The 24,691-nt window shown below is 38.1% G+C and overlaps 1 protein-coding gene across 1 annotated transcript in view; it reads right to left on the minus strand.

Annotated features, from left to right (window-relative positions):
• Window positions 1-24,691, minus strand: part of chm (CHM Rab escort protein) — a 77,319-nt gene that overhangs the window by 33,713 nt on the left and 18,915 nt on the right. The window contains exons 3-8 of the mRNA XM_073871146.1: window positions 21,415-21,487; window positions 21,196-21,326; window positions 12,469-12,820; window positions 12,081-12,197; window positions 8,082-8,206; window positions 3,394-3,612 (exon numbers count right to left, since the gene is read on the minus strand). Coding sequence (XP_073727247.1) covers window positions 3,394-3,612; window positions 8,082-8,206; window positions 12,081-12,197; window positions 12,469-12,820; window positions 21,196-21,326; window positions 21,415-21,487 — 1,017 coding nt within the window. The remainder of the gene's footprint in view (window positions 1-3,393; window positions 3,613-8,081; window positions 8,207-12,080; window positions 12,198-12,468; window positions 12,821-21,195; window positions 21,327-21,414; window positions 21,488-24,691) is intronic.

Consider the following 24,691-nt stretch of genomic DNA (forward strand, 5'->3'; position numbering starts at 1 on the left):
GCCTCCCTCGCTTTCTCTCCCCGCCTGACTTTTGTCTCTCAATCCCTCCCTTTTGCGCCCTCTGTGGTCCATCTATTCATTTTTTCCTCATTTATCCTCTCCCCCTCTTTGATCCCTCGATCCTCTTGTCGTCCTTCTCATTTCTTCCTTTTGATGTTTTATTAGGCTCACCTGTCTGAACCTGAAGCAGCGAAACAAAGTGTACACTTTAAATGCACCCTTAAAACCACATTAGTATGGTTCAAGTACTTTTAAAATACTGGATATCCTTTAACATCATAGTTAATGTTGTTAAAAAGGCTTTTATTACAATGTAATAACTAAGAACAAGTCAATTCTACCTGTTATAGGTATCTTTTAACAGACATATAATCTCTTTTTAAAGACACAATGAAACAGAAGTAGCGATTGTCTCATGTCGTATATCCGGGTGAAACGGCTTCTTAAATGAAAAAAAAAAAGGGTAGGGCTGGACTTGAATCTGTCCAGAATTGATTGGATCATTGAAAGTTGGGTCATGTTGCTATTTGCTGCGATCTTTAACCGGGCCCCGCCCACCTGCCATACCCCGTGACCAGAAGTCATAAAAAAAAATGAAGCTCACAGATAAGTAATTTGTAAAAAAAATACCACAATATTCCAAAAAATTAATTGTGACTTAAATCTTATTTGAGCCATAGTCATGATTTTTGTTTTACAGGATTTAAAATCTTTCCAAGTCCCCCTTATTGGAAATCTCTGCTTTAATTGAACTTGCAAAGAAAACACGGTCTCTTCTTTGAGATACGTTTTTAAAAAGTCATTAAATTACCTTTGACGATAAAAAGAGAGGGAAAAATACATAGGCTTCATTTTAAAATGAAGTCATGGAGAAACAGAGTCAGCGGTGACAATTGTTTCTTGCGTTCCTGCGCAGATGATGGACAGCCTGCAGGTGGGTTCACGCCTCGGTGAGTCGGTGCGCTTATCTGAATGTCAGCGAGGGTGATTAGCGGGAAAGTATGGAAATCAAAAATGCTAATTAATCTGCTTCACAGACGCATTAAAATTCGAAAATCTTTCCGACTAGACGTGCAAGCTTTAATTGTGAGGTGGCGGGTAAAGTTGCCTTTATGTAGCATTAGGATTTTATCACATTGTAGAACATGATTAAATTAAAATCCAACACCAACGACAATTTAATCGACAAAAAAACCTTGATTATTGATGTCTATCTGTTGTGTTTTTTCTGTACATTTACAAATTTGGCAGACGCTTTTATCCAAAGGTAAGCTATACGTTTTTATCAGTAGGTTGGGATCGAACCCATGATCTTCTCCGATGCCAACACAACTGTACTACAGGAACACCTAAAGTAAGTGATAATTTCCTCTCTTTGTTACCATAAAATATTTTGGCACACCAACAAAACAACTTTATTGAAATACTGTGCATATGTATCACTGGCGAGATCTCACGACACTCGAATAAGAGACTGGAGTCATGTGTGTGTTTTTAGATAGATAAACACTCGACTTTGCCTGTGTGTCTTTGGGGAGATGTTCTCTGTAACCTGGACTGACGCCAGCCCGTGGCTTCTGCGATGATGATTCTGCTCGGCGGCGCACGGCTCGTCTCTAAGTGCCACAGATTCACAGTGCTGCTCCCAGCAGATTCAAAGTGCTAAAAGCAGACATTCACGGCCTAAGCAGAGCTCTGACCCTCCCTTTCCCCTTTAATATTGAGACTGTGTGAGCTAAAACAGACTTTAAAGGGACAGTATTTGATTTGTTTTGTGTGTATTTTTGTTTTTATGGCTATTTTCTACATCTCCTCTCTGACCCTAAAAATTCAATAGGCCCTTTTTGCTTTCTTGTATCGGGCTCAACACAATGCAACAGCAGTGTTTCAGAAGTTTCACAAACATTTTCTCCATACACACTATCAGGAAAAAGGTTTAAAACTGTGTCATTTGGGCGGTACCCTTAGGTTCTGTTTTGTACCTTTACAGGTATACAAAGTATAATACAATGTGGTACCTTTTGGGGTACATACCTGTACCTTAAAGGAAAACACCACTGTTTTTCAATATTTTACTATGTTCTTACCTCAACTTAGACAAATTAATACATACCTATATTTTTCAATGCGTGCACTTTTAATCTTTGTACAGCGCGTCGTGGATGTGTTAGCATTTAGCCTAGCCCCATTCATTCCTTAGGATCCAAACAGGGATGAATTTAGAAGCCACCAAACACTTCCACGTTTTCCCTATTTAAAGACTGTTACATGAGTAGTTACTCAAGTAAGTATGGTGGCACAAAATAAAACGTGGCAATTTTTAAGCACTTCGTTTGCAGCACTTCGACCTCGGCACGCAGTAAAATCATCACCCCTGACAACTCCCCTCTCGCTCAAACTTCCGTCAATATTACTGCACCTGAGATCGAAGTGCGGCAAAACTAAGTGCTCTTCCGCCATACAATATAGTTTTCATTTTTAATCCGCTTAAAAAAAAATCGCCAAATTTTATTTTGTGTCTTTAAATATGGGAAACATGGAAGTGTTTGGTGGCTTCTAAATTCAACCCTGTTTGGATCCTAAGGAATGAATGGGGCCAGGCCAAATGCCAACACACTCACAACGCGCTGCACAAAAATTAAGTGCACGCATCGAAAAAAGAAAGGTATGCATTAATTTGTCTAAGTTGAGGTAAGAACACAGCAAAACATTGAAAAATTGTGCTGTTTTCCTTTAAAGACCTATTCTCTACCTTTAAAGGTGTTTTGTGTCTCTAATATTTAAATGGTAGCAAATTTGTAATTAAACAGGTACACAATAGGTCCTTAAGGTATAATATCGTACTCCAAAAGGTACAGCATTTCAATGTGTTGTATACCCATAAAGATACAAAAATGAAGCTTTTAGGGTACCACCTCAGTGACCGAAAACTACAGAATAATTTTTTACGAGATCATCTAACCCTGTTAGTAAACTGTTGATAACGATGATATGCTTTTGTAAAAGACAAAAGACATTTCAAGTTTGTTTTTACACAAATGCACAGATGAGTTTGCGCACTTAGATGAAAAATTTTTTATCTGATTTACACATAACAAAAAAGTAGGTGGAACGCTGGGTCACCCATCACATCCTCCTTTTGGAACAAAAGTCTTCCTAACAGTTTCCACTGACAAACCACTGAAACATACTTAAAGTATGTTTTTGTAGTACCTACTACAACTTTTCCTTATATGGGTATTAATAATAACTTTTCCTTGTATAACCCCTTTAAAATCCTGACGTAACGCAGCATCTACAAATGTTTATTTCTTCGTGATGTAAATAATCTTTGTTCTAACTGCTTCATTTTGTAAAAATAATTTCTACAATAGAGCATTCATTATCATTTACCTGCAAAAGCATTGTGGGATCTCTCCCAGGCCATAGAGTGGGAAGAGGAAGGGAGTGTTGCCATAACGACCCAAGCATCGCAGGAAGTGCTGCGTGGCCTTCAGTCCCTCCTCTGTAAGACTCTCCTGTGTCACCATAGCGATTGAGTGTAGGACAAAGTCCTGCAGATTCTCCGTCAGCTTCTGGACCTTCAGGAACTCCCGAAACGGTTTCTCCGAGTACTCTGAAATGAGGACAATTTGAAAACTATTAAAGTTTAAAGGAGAATATAACCTCTCCCTAGGCCATGCCATTGTAAGTGAATAAAAGAAAATTTTGACTGATGAATTAGATTTATTTTAAGATGGCTGATATACTTTGTTGTCTAAAGCTATGAGTACAGTCTGTTTTTTATGCATACACAAGTGTACGCGCACGGATGAACGCACAACCTTGCAAAGCATAGTTCATTCGACACATGTGCTGACATTCGATGCATATGCATAGTGGCTACATACTCCTGTACCAGCATGCACAACCTATGCATAAAATGTACGCACGGTTTCAAAAATCTGACGGAGTGCATACAGCACACCCGCACTCTTCTGATGATGAAAACTGCATCAAGCGCACTGAACCCTGGACCACAAAACCAGTTGTAAGGGTTGATTTTGTAACATTACACTGTAAAAAAATCCGTAGAAATTACAATGTTATTGCGGCTGGGTTGCCGGTGATTTGCCGTGGATTTGGATTTATGTTATTTATGGCAGGAGTTTGTTCAAAGTTGAATACATTTTAAATATTAACAGGTCTTTATCTTTACAGAATAAAACTATACAATAACAGCCTCATGCAAAGCATTCTGGGAACCAGAAATCATCATCAACCTTTTTCTGTTTTTTGCTTCAGATTTTGTTTCCCAGAATGTTTTGCTTGATGCTGTTTTTCTAGATTTATTCTGTTAAGACAAAGACTTGTAAATGTTTAATGTTCATTTAACTTTGAACAAAATGTTGCCAGTAATAACATACATTTAAATCTACGGTAAGTTACCGGCAACCCAGCTGCAAATTTCTACGAAATTTTTTTACAGTGTAAATTTAAAAAGCTAAATTAATTACCAATGTTATTATGCTGTTGACTGAATGGGAAAAGTTGTAAGCTTTTACATAAAAACCCAACTTGAATCCTCTGACATCGCGGGCATGCGCGTCAAATTTCTGGGATGAACTTCTGGGTTTCAACCCACTTGTTACTTTAAGATTCCACTTCTCGCCGCATGGTTGTAGAATTTTTTAAATAAATACTACAATAAATATGTGAAGAAGAACCACCGGAAGCGTTTGATATTTTTAACTTTCAGTCCTGATGTGTTTTTATTTTATTGCAACTGTTTTAAAAGTTTGTGTAACTTTCAACCACAGACTGTAAAAAAAGATGGACGACACCCGTTTGCTCTCTTTCATTGGTAAAAGGTGAAGCCGCCAGTGTCCCGATATGGCGCTCATATCTTGGGTCTTGAGTCTATGCAGTAGTGATTTCGAGACCAGTGCTGTGCAGTAGTGAGCAGGAAGTAAAGCCACGAAATCTAGGCTCCGCCCTCGCTCTTGCAGAATGTGCATTACACAGCTGTCAATCATGAAACCCCCCCAATTTTTATAGCATTAAATAACTAAATAAAAACAAACTTGCTTTAAAAACAAACACTTGCATTTACATCAGCGTAATAAAAACTACAGTAAATAACAGAAACAGTCACTGGGGGGCGATTGAGACATTTTGGCTTCACTTTTCAGGGCTTGCGCGGCACGCTTGCATTGAACCGGTCGATGTGCTTCCGCTAGACTCAGGGCACAACTGAAAGGCATGGTGGACAAAATATATATCTTTTATCCTGCTACTGACAAAATTTCATTGAAACCTATGGAGAAGAAGGTAGTCACGTTTGTGGTAGTAGATTAGCGAACGTCCTGTCAGAACATCAGATCTGCAGGCATCTTTCTAGAAACCATGGCTGTGTCCCAATTCAAAGGCTACGACCTTATAAGGACGTATTTTAAGACCGATTGCGTCACAGCAGCGCGACTTGAGGCTGGTAAGGACGTCCCAATTCAAAGGATGCTTAGAATGAAGCCTCAAAATGCGTCCTCATTTCTCCGCGATGTTAAGGATAGAACGAATGGATCCTTAAAGGAATAGTCTACTCATTTTCAATGTTAAAATATGTTATTGCCTTGGCTGGGAGTTGTTGGTGCATCCCTCTGTCATCTGTGTGCGTGCGCGTGGGCGCTGGAGCGCGCTGCGACGCTTCGATGGCATTTGGCTTGGCCCCATTCATTCAATGGTACCATTTAGAGATAAAGTTAGAAGTGACCAAACACATCAACGTTTTTCCTATTTAAGACGAGTAGTTATACGAGCAAGTTTGGTGGTACAAAATAAAACGTAGCGCTTTTCTGAGCGGATTTAAAAGAGGAACTGTATTTTGTGGCGTAATAGCACTTTTGGGAGTACTTCGACTCGGCACAGTAACACCCTCCCTCTCCCATTATGAGAGTGAGAAGGGGAGCGGACTTTTCAGGCGTGTATTTATCAGAAAAAAGTTTGTCACTGTTTTAGTATTATAAGTTATGTTTTGTTTTATTATTATTATTTTTATGATGCATATATTTCTAAGGTTGATTAATTTAATATACTGTTGAATAGATTAATCTACATCAACGTGTCATATTTTCTAAACTAAATTTATATTTTTCTGATTTCATATTTATTTTAATAAGTCAGAAACGTTTCCGCTATGTCCTGCTGAAAGGCGCGTGCAGCAGTTGACACAAATTATGGGTCGTCCGAAGGTTAGACCGTCTTATTTCAGTTCTCTTCCCGGACTTCTGAGGCTGCCACCTTGAAAGACCGAGTGCTCATCTTTAAGGTCTCATGCTTATAAGGTCGCAGCCCTTGAATTGGGACACAGCTCATGGGTCTGAAGCCGCCTTTCCACTGCACACGACATACGGCAACGACAGTCGGAGTTCTCCCCCTAGTGGCAGCCGTAAAGAAGTTTCAGTTTAATCGTATATGGGAGGGAAGCTCATTCCAGCGCAAGAGGCTTCATTCTAATATATTTACCGTGGTGGAATAAATTAATGAACGCAAATGAATGAAACAATAAACAGCTATGCATATATGACAAAGATTGCCAATATTTTGTGGAGAGAACATATAAAGACAAGATTAAAATAATAACATACACAAATTAAATTAATAATGTATTACTTATTAGTAATCAAAAGGTTTTTTTTAAGGATTCAAGTGTTACTAATAAAGTTAAACCAAAAGGATGAATCATTTTCACCTCACACAGAGTTTGTGATTAGAATACAATGATATATAACTTCCGGTCGGCATATCGCATGCGGTTTAGTCGCACAAGTTCAAATTTTTTAACGGATCCAACGCTCAAAACGGATCCGATATTTACGCATCCGCAGATGGTCGGCACTTCACACAGCCCCTTTGCGACTCTCCATAGGAAATTAATGACTTCCGGTTTAACGGCCATCGTTTGTCGTGTGCAGTGGAAAGGCGGCTTGAGTCTGAATATGATAAACGAATTCCAACTAAATGGCCCATTCCAACGAAAACTAAAAAATATCTGATGAAATGAGAAAGTTACAAGCAAAAACATGTGAATAAGCAGAATTTTCGATCACACACACCTTTCATTGACATCCATATATAACTTTTCCCTCTGATTTCTAATATTAAAAATATCATAACTTTCTCAATCTTCAACAGATTTTTACAACCCATGTATCTTTGTAAATGGGAATGTCTCATCTGTCTAGTCATGTGATCAATTTTGAGCTTTGGGGTTTGTGTGGAAATTTTCTTATCATACCTAGAGTTTCTGGTCAATTATGATTGCGATTTTGCGCATCCACTCAAAAAATATTTTTGATATATTTACAGTAGGAAATTTACAAAATATCTTTGTGGAACATGATCTTTACATAATATCCTAATGACACTTGTCACACACAGTGCCAAAATACGAAGTTTCCTCTAAACTGCCGCGTGGTGAGTACGGTGTTGTAAACAATGGCAGGTTATGACTTTATATTCACGGTCTGCATTTTTGTTGCCAATTTAGCCTTTAGGCGTGTTCGACTTCAAGCAGCGTGTGGAGAGAAACTTTTGTAAACAACGTGTCATCAGTGTCACAATCTTATAATTGGCCTGAAGCTGTCAGTGCGTTCTGACATCATCAGTGCTTATACTGGTAAACCTATTATGTTTACACATAGCACCATACCAGTAAATACTGGTATTCTTACAACTTCTCTTATTGGTAAATTGGCAGAACCGATTTATTACCAGTATTTTTAAAAATGATCCTGTTCCCAGATGATCACTTAACGGCAATTTATCTTTAAAGACTGTATATGAAAGCAGGTAATACACAATAATGTAAACATCTTTTTCTTTTAAAATAACACAGTGATGAACTGTGTACACTACACTACAAACATTTATTAAGAAAGTAAATAAGGTCAATTTAGATTTCATGCTGTCTTTACGAAATTCTCAGAGAGGCGACTGTCCTCCCGGTGACCTTAGGAAAAAGAAATCTACACTACAAGTCTGTTATACATCTTCGGGGTCCCATGTGGTTTATGGAACGTCAGAGAGAGAAAGACATGGGGTCATACTCCTGGTACTCCTCTGGGTGTTGCTCATAGTCCAGACAGAAGGTAAGAAACTTCATCAGCATGCGTTTCTCTATCACAGTCAGCTGCTTACTGGCAAACACATCCGCCCGTGAACACGGGACCTGTTCAAATGAGGTAAAGAAAGGAACTTAAGGTCAAAGAAGTGACATGTATACATGCATGCATGTACAAATTTGTGACCCTGTCTGTGAAAATCAAGTCAAGTCTTTTAATCTAATAATAGGTTTAGGAGCATCAAAGTTTGATTCAATCTTTACTTACTCAGACAATATTAGAGAAATCAAGGTTATATTATCACTGAATGTTCTGTACATTATGCAGGATGATTTTATGCAAAAAAGTGGGTTTACTGGGTTTTATATAAATATATAAAGTAGGGTATGGAACAATTGCAGGAGAAAGGGCTTTACCTTTAGCCCTAAATTATTCACACAGACAGATTGTGCAATATTGTGCCGCTTTTAATGTTTTTAGTGAAAATGAGGAACATCTTTTGTGTCAATACTCTTATCAGATACATTAGTAAATAGAAATGGGTGAATCCAGCGAGAACTCATTTTAATCATTTAATCTTTGCTGAACTGCATCAATAATTTAAATCAGGATTTTTGATATTGGGATCATGGAACACAGTTATCAGGAAAGCACATAGTCTTTTACACTGAAAACACAACCATAAAGCATTTAGAGTAGGAATGGTCGATTATTCGATCTGCAATAATAACTTAAATAGAAAAAAATGTATTGATAGTTTTTAATGCACCACCACAGAGTTATCACTCTTTAATGGGTTTCACCTCACCTGTACTGTATTTCTGATTGTTTTGGCAATTCAGGTCGCAGATTAATTTATGGGTTGTCTGTTTTTTCCATCGGCTCACATGTTATTTAGACGTGCTCTGCCACATCAGCGCATCATGAGATATTTGTTAGCTTCCTGTTATATAGCTTACTTTATTTTGTTAATACAGAGCTTAACGAGACAGACACAAAAAATTAAACGGAGAACATTTATTATATGCGGTGCTCTGTGAAAAATAAACCGGATAACTTCAGATGGCTGTTTAACAGTAAACATTAGAAATTCTTAAAGAAATATTCCATTTTCTTAAAAGAAAAATCCACATAATTTACTCACCACCATGTCATCCAAAATGTTGATGTCTTTCTTTGTTCAGTCGAGAAGAAATTATGTTTTTTGAGGAAAACATTCCAGGATTTTTCTCATTTTAATGGACTTTAATAGAGCCCAACATTTAATACTTAACACTTAACAGTTTTTTTCAACGGAGTTTCAAAGGTCTATAAATGATCTCAAACGAGGCATAAGGGTCTTATCTAGTGAAACGATTGTCATTTTTGACAAGAAAATAAAAAATATGCTCTTTTAAACCACAACTTTTCATCTAGGTCCGGTCCAGAGCGACCTAACGTAATTGCGTAGTGACGAAGGGAGATCACGTGTTACATATATAAAATGCACATTTGCGGACCCTTTTAAACAATAAACTGACACAAAGACATTAATTAGTATCAGTTGACATACAACAACGTAGGAACGGTCCTCTTTCAACACATTTGTAAACACTGGGGCAGAGTTTCGCTACGTCCTCTGTGACCTCTTGACGTCATTACGTATTGCATGCGGTCGCGCTGGCGCATCACGACCGGATTTAGATGAGAAGTTGTGGTTTGGAGGTGGATATTTTTGTTTTTCTTGTCAAAAATGACGGTCGTTTTGCTAGATAAGACCCTTATGCCTCGTTTGGGACCGTTTATAGTCCTTTGAAACTCCGTTGAAAAAAACTGTTAAGTGTTGAGTATTAAATGTTGGTGTCTATTAAAGTCCATTAAAATGAGAAAAATCCTGCAATGTTTTCCTCAAAAAACATAATTTCTTCTCGACTGAACAAAGAAAGACATCAACATTTTGGATGACATGGTGGTGAGTAAATTACCTGGATTTTTCTTTTAAGAAAATGGAATATTCCTTTAATGAAGTGTTGTTAAATTAACCTCATAACTTTGCACAGTCAGCAATAAGCTATAAAGTAATTTTTTGTAAAATAATGTTAAATTCAGATTCTTGTTAGATCCGTCTGTTTCTTTTACCAGATAACCACGGAGCAGAGTTCCTCCACAATCCTGGCATTATTGTAGTCAGAAGAACAGAGCAGGTAGGCTCGCTCGGGTTTAATATTTGGTATAATATAATTTCTGTAAGATCAAACAGTACTGAATTTGTACTAACGGCCAAGAATTTGACTCCATTTTAATGCCATTTTTCTGTAGGCTGTTTTTTTAAGAAGAATATAAAAAAGATTTTTTCAACTTAAAAATACATTTATATACAGAATAAAAGCTTAACCTGTTGTGGATATTTCTTGATTATAAGTCTTCTGTAAAATTAAGACAAAATTAAATATACAAAAAACTTCAAAAACGTATGTCTTAATTAATGACATCTCAAAGACCTAATATTTGTATATTCGATTTTAATAGCTCAAATATTTAAATATATTATTTCAGCACCCTGTGGTGAAAATCAAGTTTTTATTGTTGTTTATATGTCTATGTGGTGTTTTTAACATGCTTGCACCATGTGCAAATTCATCATTCAACACCATTGCTGGGTATTTTCTCCATAAAATGTAACCAATCATATCACCACAGTTGAACGAGTGGATCAGTAGTTCGAGCCATAGATATTATGTATATGGATGCTGCATAGACTCTGTGCTGAAACAATCGCAGCACAGCTGCTTCAGCTCTACTTCTGTGATGCTCACACGTGCAGTGTAAGAGCTGTAACCTGTTAACATCAGTGCTAAAAAATAGTGATGCAAATAAACAGTTCACGTATGCTTTGTGTAAAACCAGACTTGGCAATTATGTGTATTAAAACTGCTGAATATAGCATCTATGTACATATATATCTATGGTCCGAGGTGGTGTGAGAGTGGAGGTGGGGACTATTTTGCATAATCATATCTATGGTACGAGCTGTGCGATTGAGTAGAGGCGGGGACTCATTTGCATATTCATATATCTGCGTATACTAAATGAGGCAAGGCTGTAGAGTTACATTCAAGCTGATTTAAAGCATTAAGGAATTACTGTCACAGGTAAAACTTTTAGATATGCTATTATGATGCTCAAAGATGAGTTTTAACAGATAAAATTACAGACTATAGGTGGACTTTAAGAAATCAAAAATTTTCTAATCGTTATAACGCTACAATTTTTTTAAGAGATGCTGTAAATGGTCATGGTGTGTAAATGCATGACCAACATCAGTAATAACACAGAAAGGCATAAAAATCTAAAGCTTTACTAAAACCAATGCAGACCAATGCTGATAGGATGATGTTGTTGGTGACAACAATATAGTACAAAGTCTGTTACATATCATTAAAGTTGGTTAATAGGTTGTTTAATATCAGTTACTAATTTTGCAATAATTGCACCCACCGCTAGCCTAGCTTAGCTCAAAGACTGGAAGTAAATGGCTCCCAATGAGTGACAAAATAACACCAACATTTTCCTATTTATATGTTGTGATTTGTATAGTCACATCGTGTACAAATAACAAGATCATATTAGACACAGACATCTCAGTATGTATACGGTTAAAAGATGGCTGTGTCTCATATGACCTTGTTATTTGTACACACTTTGAATATACAAATCACAACACATAAATAGTAAAATGTTAATGTTATTTTGTCACTTATTGGAGCAGTATGCTAGCTGGAGCCATTTACTTCTAGCCTTTGTGCTAAGCTAGGCTAGCGGTGGGTTCGTCAGACAGAGTTACGGGACACACAGAGATGAAAAGGGTATGTGGGGGGGATACGGTGAATAAGCCAAAATCCCAAAAAGTTGGCGTGTTTCTTTAAGCTGACAATTACATATTGACTTTTTCAGCAGTTAATATTTGATTTTAGGATTTTGAGCAAAACATTCATTTTGTACCTGTTCAACTTTATCATTTCTACAGGTGAGGATCCGTCCGATGTTCTTGAACTCTGCGTAACGGCTCACATTAGATTTGATGAGCAGATCCACCAGTGCACCACGTGAATACATCAACTTTGAAAGGGGTCAAAGTAGAGAACACAATAAATTCAATTTTATTGCTGTCTAAGTCAATTTAAAGCTGGCTACCAGAGTGCAATAACTACATAATGCTTTTTAAGTGAACCACTTTAACTTCTAAAGCAACTGTTCACACATGCACGTGTAAATGTAAAAACGGAAAAACCACAGTTCACTTGTTAGCTATTTCTACACCTGCCACTGTTTATCGTCTAAAAATCTTTGTATTGCTATTTTAAATTCGGATTTAGTATTGGATACAAACCTTGGAGACAAGGTCGATGTTAAATCTCCGTCCCTCCTTTAACAGTTTTTGATACGTTATCTTCTTTTTCACCTCTACAGGTGGGTCTGCCGGACTGCTGATTGGCTGCTGCTCTTCGACTTCCTGTGATTGGCTGAGGTCAGAAATTTCAGACGTATGATGGTCCTTTATTTGCTCAGACACTTCGCCCTCAGCGTTTGGTGCCTTTACAGCTTCTGTGCTAGCGTCAGTGGTTATCGTGTCCTGAGCTTCTGTAGAGTCATCATTGGTCTCATCTGATATAGTCGCAGCGTTCACAGGCTGACTGATCGTGGACGATGGCTTCGTTTCTTCCTCTTTCTCTTCTTCCTCACTATAAGAGAGAAAATATTTAGTTACGCATCAGAAACTTGACAGCATAAATGTATGTGTTTAATGTGTCATCCATATCATACGGCCCAACACAAGGTTCCAAGTTGTCACCCTGACGCATTATTGCAATGGCAACATACCAATTGAAAGTTTGAGCAATTACAACATCTTTAGTATGCCTAAAATCTAATTGCGGTGACATGCTGACATTATGTATATGTAATAACAAAATCAGAGACCCATTGCTTTCTTGAAATAATGGGAAAGTGCAATCAACACCAGGTACAATTTGTCTCTGCTGACCACTTCTGATCAGATCACCCATAAACATAGTTAATATCAGGAAAAAAGGTAAAACATAATCTGACAGACACTTTTCGGTTTACACCTTTTACCTGTATTTTGGTCACATACAGTGAAAAAATAAGTATTTGAACACCCTGCTATTTTGCAAGTTCTCCAACTTAGAAATTATGGAGGGGTCTGAAATTGTCATCGTGGATGAATGTCCACTGTGAGAGACATAATCTAAAAAAATCCAGAAATCACAATGTATGATTTTTTTAACAGTTTATTTATATGATACAGCTGGAAATAAGTATGTGAACACCTGAGAAAATCAATGTTAATATTTGGTACAGTAGCCTTTATATGCAATTACAGAGGTCAAACGTTTACTGTAGTTTTTCAGCAGGTTTGCACACACTGCAGGAGGGATTTTGGCCCACTCCTCCACAAATATCTTCTCTAGATCAGTCAGGTTTCTGACCAGTCACTGAGAAACACAGAGTTTGAGCTCCCTCCAAAGATTCTCTATTGGGTTTAGGTCTGGAGACTGGCTAGGCCACGCCAGAACCTTGATATGCTTCTTACAGAGCCACTCCTTGGTTATCCTGGCTGTGTGCTTCAGGTCATTGTCATGTTGGAAGACCCAGCCTCGACCCATCTTCAATGCTCTAACTGAGGGAAGGAGGTTGTTCCCCATTCCCCAAAATCTCGCAATACATGGCCCTGGTCATCCTCTCCTTAATACAGTGCAGTCGCCCTGTCCCATGTGCAGAAAAACATCCCCAAAGCATGATGCTACCACCCCCATGCTTCACAGTAGGGATGGTGTTCTTGGGATGGTACTCATCATTCTTCTTCCTCCAAACACGTTTAGTGGAATTATGACCAAAAAGTTCTATTTTGGTCGCATCTGACCACATGATTCTTTCCCATGACTCCTCTGGATCATCCAAATGGTCATTGGCAAACTTAAGTCGGGCCTGGACATGTGCTGGTTTAAGCAGGGGAACCTTCCGTGTCATGCATGATATCAAACTATGACGTCTTAGTGTATTACCAACAGTAACCTTGGACACGGTGGTCCCAGCTCTTTTCAGGTCATTGACCAGCTCCTCCCGTGTAGTTCTGGGCTGATTTCTCACCTTTCTTAGGATCATTGAGACCCCACGAGGTGAGATCTTGCATGGCCCAGTCCGAGGGAGATGGACAAGCAGGTTTAGCTTCTTCCATTTTCTAATGATTGCTCCAACAGTGGACCTTTTTTCACCAAGCTGCTTGGCAATTTCCCCGTAGCCCTTTCCTGCCTTGTGGAGGTGTACATTTTGTCTCTAGTGTCTTTGGACAGCTCTTTGGTCTTGGTCATGTTAGTAGTTGGATTCTAACTGATTGTATGGGGTGGACAGGTGTCTTTATGCAGCTAACGACCTCAAACAGGTCCATCTAATATAGTAAACGGAGTGAAGGTGGACATTTTAAAGGCAGACTAACAGGTCTTTGAGGGTCAGAATTCTAGCTGATAGACAGGTGTTCAAATACTTATTTGCAGCTATATCATACAAATAAATAGTTTGAAAAAAATCATATTGTGATTTCTGGATTTTTTAGATTATGTCTCTGAAAGTGGACATGCACCTACGATGACAATTTCAGAACCCTCCATGATTTCTAAGTGGGAAATACTTATTTTCCTCATTGTATGTGTCTTTTGGCTTTATAACTAAACACATTCCTAGTTATCTATATGGGTGCTTCCTGTAGGTAGCAATGTCTGAGATAAACACACTTGAACAAGCTAAGCAATGACTTGAGGATAATTAGAAAATTACAGGCAGGTTTGGGAATAGGGTTGAAACCAATCCCTTCAGGACCGGAGCTGAGAAGTTCTGTTGTATAGTATACAGCAGGGGTTTTCAAGCTGTGGATGGGGACCAACATGTCTAGCACTTGTCTAATTAATGTCTAGCAATGACAATGATTTTATATGATATACTTTTATCTCTAGAAAAATATGCAGAAGATGATGCATGTGGTAGGGATTTTTTATTGATAGTAAAAGCATAGTTCATATTAAGACGTTTAGACTGCTCCTCTAAACAATTCCCAATCTAGCTTAGTCTGTGGGCCTAAATGTTGATTATTAACTGGGGTGACATTAAATTATAAATATGAAAACTGACATGTTTTTATGGTCTTGGTCTCGACTCGGTCTCGACTCCTAAAGGACTCGGTCTCGACTCAGAATTGCTTTCCTAAAGACTCGGTCTTGATTCGGACTCGACTGTATTTGAAAACAAATGGTCTCGACCCTTCAAAGACTCGGTCTTGACTTGGAGGTCTCGTCCCCATCACTACATATTAGGACCTTTTAAAAGGGTAACCATCCCAGCTTAATTGTACCTTATTTTATGAAAGTGTACTAAAGAGCTGGTATACCATTATTTTGATGGTTTTCTTGACATTCTATTGACTAATGAATGTTGCACCCGTGTCAAGTCAATTTCTGTGGCTGTTTATACCTGGTATTAAAATGCATTTTGGTCGAGTGGACGAGATTGCACATTCTGTTGACAGTACACTTTGTCAGAAAAATTGTCCCAAGCTGTCACTGGGGCAGTACCACATGGTACAAATATGAGCTCTTTAGGTACAAAAGTGTACTTTTTGGGACAGTTTTCTTTAAAAAATAATAATAATTTGGCCATCAAAATAAAGTTTAGCCAAAGGACAATTTACAGAGTGATGATCAAAAAGCACTGTATTTCTAACACAACCCATTTAATCCAACACAATAAATATATCGCCGCTGTCCGATGAAAACCACGTATGTCCATTTTGCCAATTTTGAGATTTCTCGACGGAATGAATGTCCAGGTTCATTTCCATATACAGTATGCTTCACATACCTAAATGGCCAATGAAAAGTTATGAAATCATGTCATCTGATTTTCATGTATATACATTAGGTGTCAAAGCTGTCAATCACGCCACGTATCTCCCGCCTGTGAAGCGTCGCGCCGGTGTCGTAAAGTTTTATCGAAGCTCAGCACTGGATATAGCCGAATAAACATAGCCTGGTAAGACAATGACTTTCCTTCATCGAGGTAAACGTTCCCCCTGACGCCAGACGTACGTCTAGGAGTGACAAAATTACGGTAGGACTGTGCAAACAAAATATCTGTCTAGCATCACTGGGGACGCTGGGGACATCCCATATGTAATGAAATTCGTTGGAATTCACTTCCTGAAAAGTAACCGTTTTGGACATACGTGAGTTTCATCGGGCAGCGACGATATGTCTGTAGAACCAATGAATTAATGTTTGTGCAAAATGAACACATTTATGATTCTAATATAGTTGGTATATAACATTGTTATAGGGCTTATTCGCAAACACCAGAAGTCGCTAGCCGCGGCCATCTTGTTGACATAACATCTGTCCTGCCCCATAGCCGCACATAGATTTGAGACGAGGGGAGCAGTAGCCTAATGGCTGAATCTCGTCTGTATTAAGAGAAGATGAGCTTGATTATTGTGGAACAATATCAAATAGACCAATAGCCTTAAGTAAAGATCCGTCCTTATTGCCAGCCGTAACTTATCCGGATATTTATAACTTATCCGGATATTTATAACTATATCGTTCATACAGTATCCGCATTCATCATACAAGCACATTATCACATTATAACTATAACGATAACTATCATCGTCCACATCACCAAACAATACGTTTATGCTAATTCGCTCATGGCACTCGCGCAAATCACTTGCCTTTAATATTGCTTGTAATAAAAACTTTTGCAGATGTCCTCAACACGCTGCGTTTCGCGTAACTCTAAACAGTGAATCTAATAGTTTGTGTAATCTCTTACCTTTTGGCATAACAGTTAGTTAATGTAATAGAAAAGCATTACATAGTCAATTTTCACAGCAACTGGAGGTAATCTAATGTTATAGACCTCAGCAATGAGCTTCACTGTCATTTTAAGTGGCCGTGCACTTGAAGTTCAAATAGATTTTAATGCTATCAATGGTTTATCCTTCATCAGGTGGGAAAATCGCTCAGAAAGTGAAAGTGATGTCGTTCATTGTATCTGTATCGTTATAGTTTTAGTGTGAGCTCCACTATTCTGTTTAATATAAAACGATTTTCAAAACTATGTGAACGGCCCTTAATTCCCTATCAATGCCAGATCTATTATGTTCATATAGTTATTAATACTAATTTAATAACTGTCTCAATTTATGGCATCTTATTTGAAAGAGCAGTTTCAGCCACTGCTTACAGCTAACCATATGTGATCAAATTATGGGACTTTGCTGTGAGCATATATCCCTAACGTTACCTGTGGTAAAATGATGGGGACAGACTTTGCTGTTGGGAGTCTCTCCTTCGCTGGTTCAACTCCTCTGTCTCCTTCCTTTCATGTTTTCTGACAGTCGGTATCGCATAAAAATTAACCCGGGGTTCTTTTTGCTGTTGTTAGAACATCCGTGTATTACACCACACACCATCGCGCGGTTTAAAAAAAATTACACCGATAATACATGCATAATACCCACGCTGCCTCGCTTGTCAATTGACAGACTGACAGTTTTATGTCAACAATATGGCCGCTGCGAACATTGATGACGTAGATCGAATAAGCCCTATACGTTACACACACCTACATTAAAATGTTTTATCTACAAGGCATCGTCTATAGAGAAATAAACAAGTTAAATAAAATGTTAAATAGCAAAGAGAATCACTCAGAGATGAAGGAGAATTTTAAGCTGACTCAGATTTTCTCAAACTGTCCGCTGTGGGGGGGTGAAATATAGTCTACTACAGTCTGTCTCTTCTTACTTTCTCTCTCTCTCTCTCTCTGTCTCTCTCTCTCTTTCTCTCTCTCTCTCTTTCACTTGCTGGCACTGTGTTCATCACTGCAGTATGGCTGTATTTTTTGGAATGTTATTCATGTCTTGGATGATAAAATATAAGAGAACAGATGATTAACACTTTTTCCTGAATTAAAAATACTTTCTGTTATTACGGCCTTATGATACCAACACAAAGACACAAAATCACTTTCTCAAATTTTCACTTTAACGCTAGCTTGATGGTGGACTTAACCCTAACCCTACACAAACAGCTACCTAGAAGAAACATCTAAAAGATGTACATTCTTAAAAACTTGATGTGTAAAATTATGCATTTGCACTTTTATTCAAAACATCTTACAGTGCATTTTGTAAATACATTTTATGCGCAACGAGATGCGCATAACGTAATGTTCTATCATCTACAATGCTTCTTGTAAGGGCGTTTTCCATTGGACAGTACAGACCGGTAATTTTTTTTTATTTGAGAAGACCAGCAATAGACAGTGACTTTTGTTGCAGGTTGAGTTCACTCCTCAACTTGGACCATCTTTGTTCTTACCGTCACAAGCGGAAATGCCTATGAAGAAATGTGATGTCGATTTTTTTACCTGACGGGAGGCGTTCTAGCACAGTGGTTCCCAAACTTTTTCAGCGTGCGCCCCCCTTGTGTACGGTGCATTCCTTCGTGGCCCCCCAAAGAAAATTTGTGACAAAAAAATGTTCTAAAACTCAACATTTTAATAAAAAAACATTATATTATATAAAAACGTAGTGCTTTTGGTTAGTAGCCTTATTTTTTTAGTTTAATTACATAAAATTCATGATAAATTCATAAAATGTCATAAAAACTGGGGCCCCCTGGCACCATCTCGCGGCCCCTCGCGCCCCCCGTTTTACAACCGCTGTTTTAGCAGACCAATCACATCGCTTGCATGCCCGTTCCACGCGAACCGCTTGTAAAAGTGAGGTGCACGTCAGGCTACGCAGAACTATGCATGGCCACGGCGTAGTTATAGCGTACAACCTATGCATTACGTCTATAAATTAACCCTTTAATTGCCTGGGTGTCATACTGATAGCTGTGAATGATCAGAAATTCATATTTCTCAGCAAATAGTACATTCTGACTGCAGAAATTGATGATCTGAAAACATTAGTTTAGCTTTTCTACTTTTACCATAAAGTGACAAATCAACCGTTTGGGTGGGCAAGTTTTTGAAAAACTATTAAACACATAGTAAAGTTTTTTCATGGCCCCAAGTAACATAATTTTGTAAAGTTAGGGCTCTTACAGTGTAATATGTCAAAAAATATGCTTTCCTTGCAAAATTTCATCAAAAAAAAGTTCACGTGGCAGAAGTGATTTCTTTGTCTCTGACATAGATCTAAGAAAAAGTGTTGTGACTGCTGTTGATTGATACTCTGAAATCTAGTAGATTATTTTGGTATAACATACCTCAACCAGATGGTAGAGATGACTCAATCAGTTAGATACTCCTCTCAATAAAATATAATATAGTGACCCAAATGTGCTCAACCTTTTGGTCAAGAGGCTTAAGTAAGTTAATCTTGCATTTAGCAATAACGTTGCTGGTGACGATTCTGATCTGGACGTCACGTTTTAGTATCTTAAGTGTAATTTATAATCATGCGTAGGTTCGATGCCATAACTACGCCGTAGGCCATGCCTAGCTCTGCGTGGCCTGATGCTCACCTTGCCAACCGTTAAACAACGTGTCCATTCTACGTGGACAGCAAGCGCTGTGATTGGTCTGCTAGAATCCCTCGCTTAAGGTCAAAAAATCTGCGTCGCTTTTTTCATAGCCATGCTTGCGACTGTAAGAACAAAGATGGGAAAAGTTGAGGAGTGAACTTAAACTGCAACAAAAGTCGCAGTTATCTCCATCACTGCTGGTCTTCTCAAATCATATACAACAAACTGCTGCTTCTTCGTTTGTGGCTTTACAGGCCAAGCTGCTCTTTACTGTACTAAAAAAAGTATCGGGTAATAGGTACAATACACAATGGAAAACCCCCAAAAAGTGAACTGAACCGTACCAGGTCATATTATCCAGTGAAAAAGCACCATAAGACTTGTACAAACAGCACTAACACCAGTCACGCTGTATAGTTAGTAGAGAAGTGATCCTGCCTCATTCAGCCCAATATTCTCTAATACGACTTTTTTATATAGTTATATAATATTTCATTTTATTTTATCTTATCATTATTTTATCATTTAGTAGCAAACCTTTGCTTACAAAACATTTTTGTAGAATTGTATTTAATGGAAATGTTTTGGTAAAGCTGCTGATAAATCAAACAATAAAATATTAAATAGCAAAAAATTAACCATTAATATATCTTTGTGCATTTAATTTAAAGCATCTCGGACCTCATTAATATGGTCAGGGTGCCACATAGAGTGGCTACACATTCGGGTCACAAAATGCTACTTTTATTAATGTATTCTGGATTACACCATCTGTTGTTCAGAAAACAGCAAGTTCGCCTTCGCACTCAATGCACCCATTGAGTCACGGGTTTACGATCTCTTTCTGCAAAAAACATGAGACGACAGTGTTTGCATTCCCCATGGCTCTAAGTCAGCGCTCAGAGCTTGTCCATTTCAATAAAGAGACGCGTACAATGGTCATAATGAAAGAGGACAGGTAGGCATATTTGTTTTTACTGTGCCAAGGCCAGCAACTCTTGCATTTAATGAATATGTTAACAATATGAACACTTTCCCTTACAGTTTTATAGTCTGCACTGTTTATTTCAAGTAATCCAAACACTGAAAAATACACAAAACTCAAATTTATTTGCTGTTGCTTAATAATGCAACACGATTCTTGAAATTGGGTAAGATACAGTACGTTTGGTTGGGTGCCATTTATTTAAACGTTTAATAATGCACATTTAAATGTATACCTAATCCAGTTGTGTGGGGGGCTGAAAATGGGGAAAACTTTCTATGCAGTTTAGTGAACACTTATTTTTCCAAGCATACAATTATTTATTTTTGTTCAAGGTCTGGATTACATTTACTATATTATGCAGTTGGCATACACTTTTATCCAAAGTAACCGATTATCAGTATGTGTATTCCCTGGGATCGAGCCCATAAAGAAATGCTCTATCATTTGAGCTAAAGAAGCTTGGTGTTTGTTGCATGAAACGATCTTAATAAAAGAAGTAGTGAGGAAATGGCATACTAACCTGGCATAACAGAAAACCTCTAGGTTGGAGATGGCGGTGTCCACCGAGCTGAGAGGAATCACATCTTCTTCTTCTTCAATCAGGCTCCTCCATTCTTGCTCAGACTCTGCGGTCTTCACTTCCTCCTGATTCTGAGAACAAACATTATACAATCGAATAAAAAACTTGCTTCAGAAACACAGTCTGCATCCCTCTACATTTTATGACATTTTAAATGACCTTATAGTCCTCGATCCACGACAGCAGGCCATTGAATGTGAAGCTAGCCCAGTTTCCAGCATAGTAGATCCTCCTGTAAAACACACACAAAAAAAATGTCTTTTATTGTTTGATTGAGATTGAGACAGACAGCTTTAAGCAGGGTTCCCACACCTTAGTTAACTTCAAATTCAAGGACCTTTCAGGGGCTTTCCAGGTCCAATACCCTCAAATTCAAGGACTAAATGTGGGGACTAGGGCTGTCACTTTTTATTCGATATTCGAATATGCATTCGAACATGACGTGAAATATCCGTATTCGAACTTTAAATAAACCATCCGGTTTTTAAAATGACATGTTTAGCGCATTTTTCACAGAAACACCTCGTAATGGGAAGGAGGCTGAGAGTGAGACCGACGGCAGCTGTGCGCAAGAGAGGGAATCAAATTGGACCAACATGAGCCTAATGTGCATGTCAAGATAGAATTATAGTTTTTATATAACATGACATATTATTATAGTGTTAAATATTATAGCAGAATAAAAAGCTTGTGTTAATATGTTCGCATTATGAAATTAGCATGTATGAAGATAATTATTTTTACAACGCAATGTAAGCTTTATATTAAACAACAACAGCATTTGTCTTGTAAACTGATTTGAAATGATCATGTGCTTACTGTCGCGCATCACATAGACGACAGAGTCAATTGAGATCTACTTAACTCAGCTGTAAGTTTCATTTCATCTCAAATATCAAATGGTTTGTGCTCTCTATCTTTAAAAACGGTCAAGCAAACAGCACGCGCAGAGATAATGCACTTGTCAACAGCCCCGCCGCTCCCATAACGCGCATCACGCGCTGTGCGTAGGGCACCACGTGCTGAGGGGCACCAAAAATAATAGCCTAATGAAAAATTTTTTTAATGCTGAAATTATTTCATTAGCCTATAAAAATATTATTAGGCCCTTTTTATCCATGTATATGTTAGAAAAAGGGGGGAACGAGATAATTTAGTGGCTCTAGTCTAGAAAGTATGCCCCCCAGCCTTTGATTGTCCGTGCCGGTTGATCGCGCGGGCGCCTGACGAAGTTTGACAGAGGCCGTTTTTCAATCCGAAGGCTGCAGCCTCCAGAGGTCGCATTTATAGGCTGCATACGTCATCAAAACGTTCTTATTTCGTAATATTAACAATTATAAAGTTAACTATTATTCTTAGTTAATCGTAAATTGTTGTAATATGCTTATGACTTGCTAATGTAATGTTCAGTTAACTGAAATAAAGTATGATGACGTATGCAGCCTGCATATGCGACCTCGCGCAGGCTGCAGCTTTCGGATATAGAAACGGCCAGTCAGAAGGCAACTTTTGGAAATGTCCCCGAAAAGACAGCAGGAGTCAGGATCGGAAAAAAATGAAGAAACTGCGGGATGATGCCCGCATTACTTGCAGGTAAGTCCATCATGTTTAATCATTCACTTCTAAATAAGGGAAATGCGCAAGGGCTGCAGCTGCAGTTGCTGCTAATCGTAATGCGCCGCCCTCGAACTTGCTGTGCTGATATTAATGTTTAGCAAACTATGTTGTTATAATTTATAACTTCAGTGCAAGCTAAATTGAGAAACATTACTGTAAAACATTACCTATGCATATGCATTTTACAAATAACTGGCGCAGCTTTTACTTTCGTCTTTAGATATTGAGCAGTTATTTTGTGGTTTATTTTGACGTGACGGTGGTTAATACTTTCTCAGTAAAAGTTAACGTTAGCAGTCAGTGCACATGTTACAATTCATCACTCTTAAATATATATAAATATAAAACGTCATGATATGAAGCAAACATTACTGTGACACTTAGTTCTCTGAATCTTTGTTTTATTTAAGAAAGAGTATTCTTGTTTACTTATTGATGTTTATTTAATGTAATTTATTTAAAGTGACATTGTACTTGGGAAAAACATGTCTGGATTATTTTGATAATTTAAGTTTGGTAATTTTTCTGTTTTGCTATTCTATAAAAGTTTGCACTTTCAAATGTGTAGTGTGTGTTGGCTAAAGTTGTGAAGATTTTACTTTCTGCTATTAAGTTATATGTTTGGCAATAAAAAATTAAACTGGCAAAAACAAAAGTTTTTTTTTTCTTAGGGTCGGGGTGGGGGGCATTATAAAGGAATTATGCTTAGGGCACCAAAATGGCTAGCAGCGGCACTGCTTGTCAATGACGGCTCACAAACGCGCGGGATAGGCTGTGTATGTGTGCTTGTTGTCAATGAGATTTCTTCTCACAAACAGGCTCAAGCGCGGGATGTGTGCGCTTGTCAATGACGGGCATTAAATCTGCGGAGTTTTACGCCGAAATCAGCGGGCGCGGATTTCGATTGGGCTTGGCTATATGCCTTAATCCTGCTGCTGTTTAAGTTGTAACCTGTTCTGAGACATTATTATTCATTAGTTGATAACCTGCTGCTTCAAACATTAAGTAAAAAAAAGTAATGCAGACAGCCCTGTTTATGACTGTCACGGTTAATAAATTGAATCTCCATTACGTTTTTTTTTTTTTTTTTTTGATGCGCGCGGGGACACCTAGATATTCGAATATGTTCGAATACATTTCATGATATTCGATATCCGTTCGAATTTGATTTTTCTCAAAAGTGACAGCCCTAGTGGGGACACATTTCAAGTGAGAGCAAGGTTACATCGTGTTACCTTTTAAGATACATTGTTACAGTTCCCTTTCGAGGGAACTCGCGCTGTGTCACTGCGGTGACACTTTGGGAAATGCCTCCAGGGGTAAGTGCGTCTGAATGTGTATATCAAATTCAACCAATGGTGAGGCTTAACGACAAAGACAGGGTGACGCAGGAGCCGGGAAGTATATCGCTGTCTGAAATATTGCCAAAAACAGCGTTACAGGGAAGTATGGCAAGGGAGATGCAGCGTCTCGTTCTCTTCTCAGGAAACAACAGTTACATACGTAACCCGAGACGTTTTCATGTGTGAAACACAACTATGCAAAATAGCATTTTGGTATGAATCAACATTCGCATACAGAAGATATAAGCATTTAAAGCGAACAGTTTAGCACGTGTGAAAACTTCTTGCATAAAGTAGATTCAAGCACTTTCAATGAATGTATATTTTCAAAAACTTCCCAGGAACTTGAATTTTCCCCCCCAGATTCACAAACTTTCAAGGATTTCAAAGACCCGAGGGAACCCTGTTTAAGGTCTACTATATAATGCAAGGATCTAATACAATGTTACACATCAGATATTTCCTCAACAGTTAAC

The sequence above is a fragment of the Misgurnus anguillicaudatus genome, chromosome 9 (assembly GCF_027580225.2).
Source record: "Misgurnus anguillicaudatus chromosome 9, ASM2758022v2, whole genome shotgun sequence".
Taxonomy (NCBI): domain Eukaryota; kingdom Metazoa; phylum Chordata; class Actinopteri; order Cypriniformes; family Cobitidae; genus Misgurnus; species Misgurnus anguillicaudatus.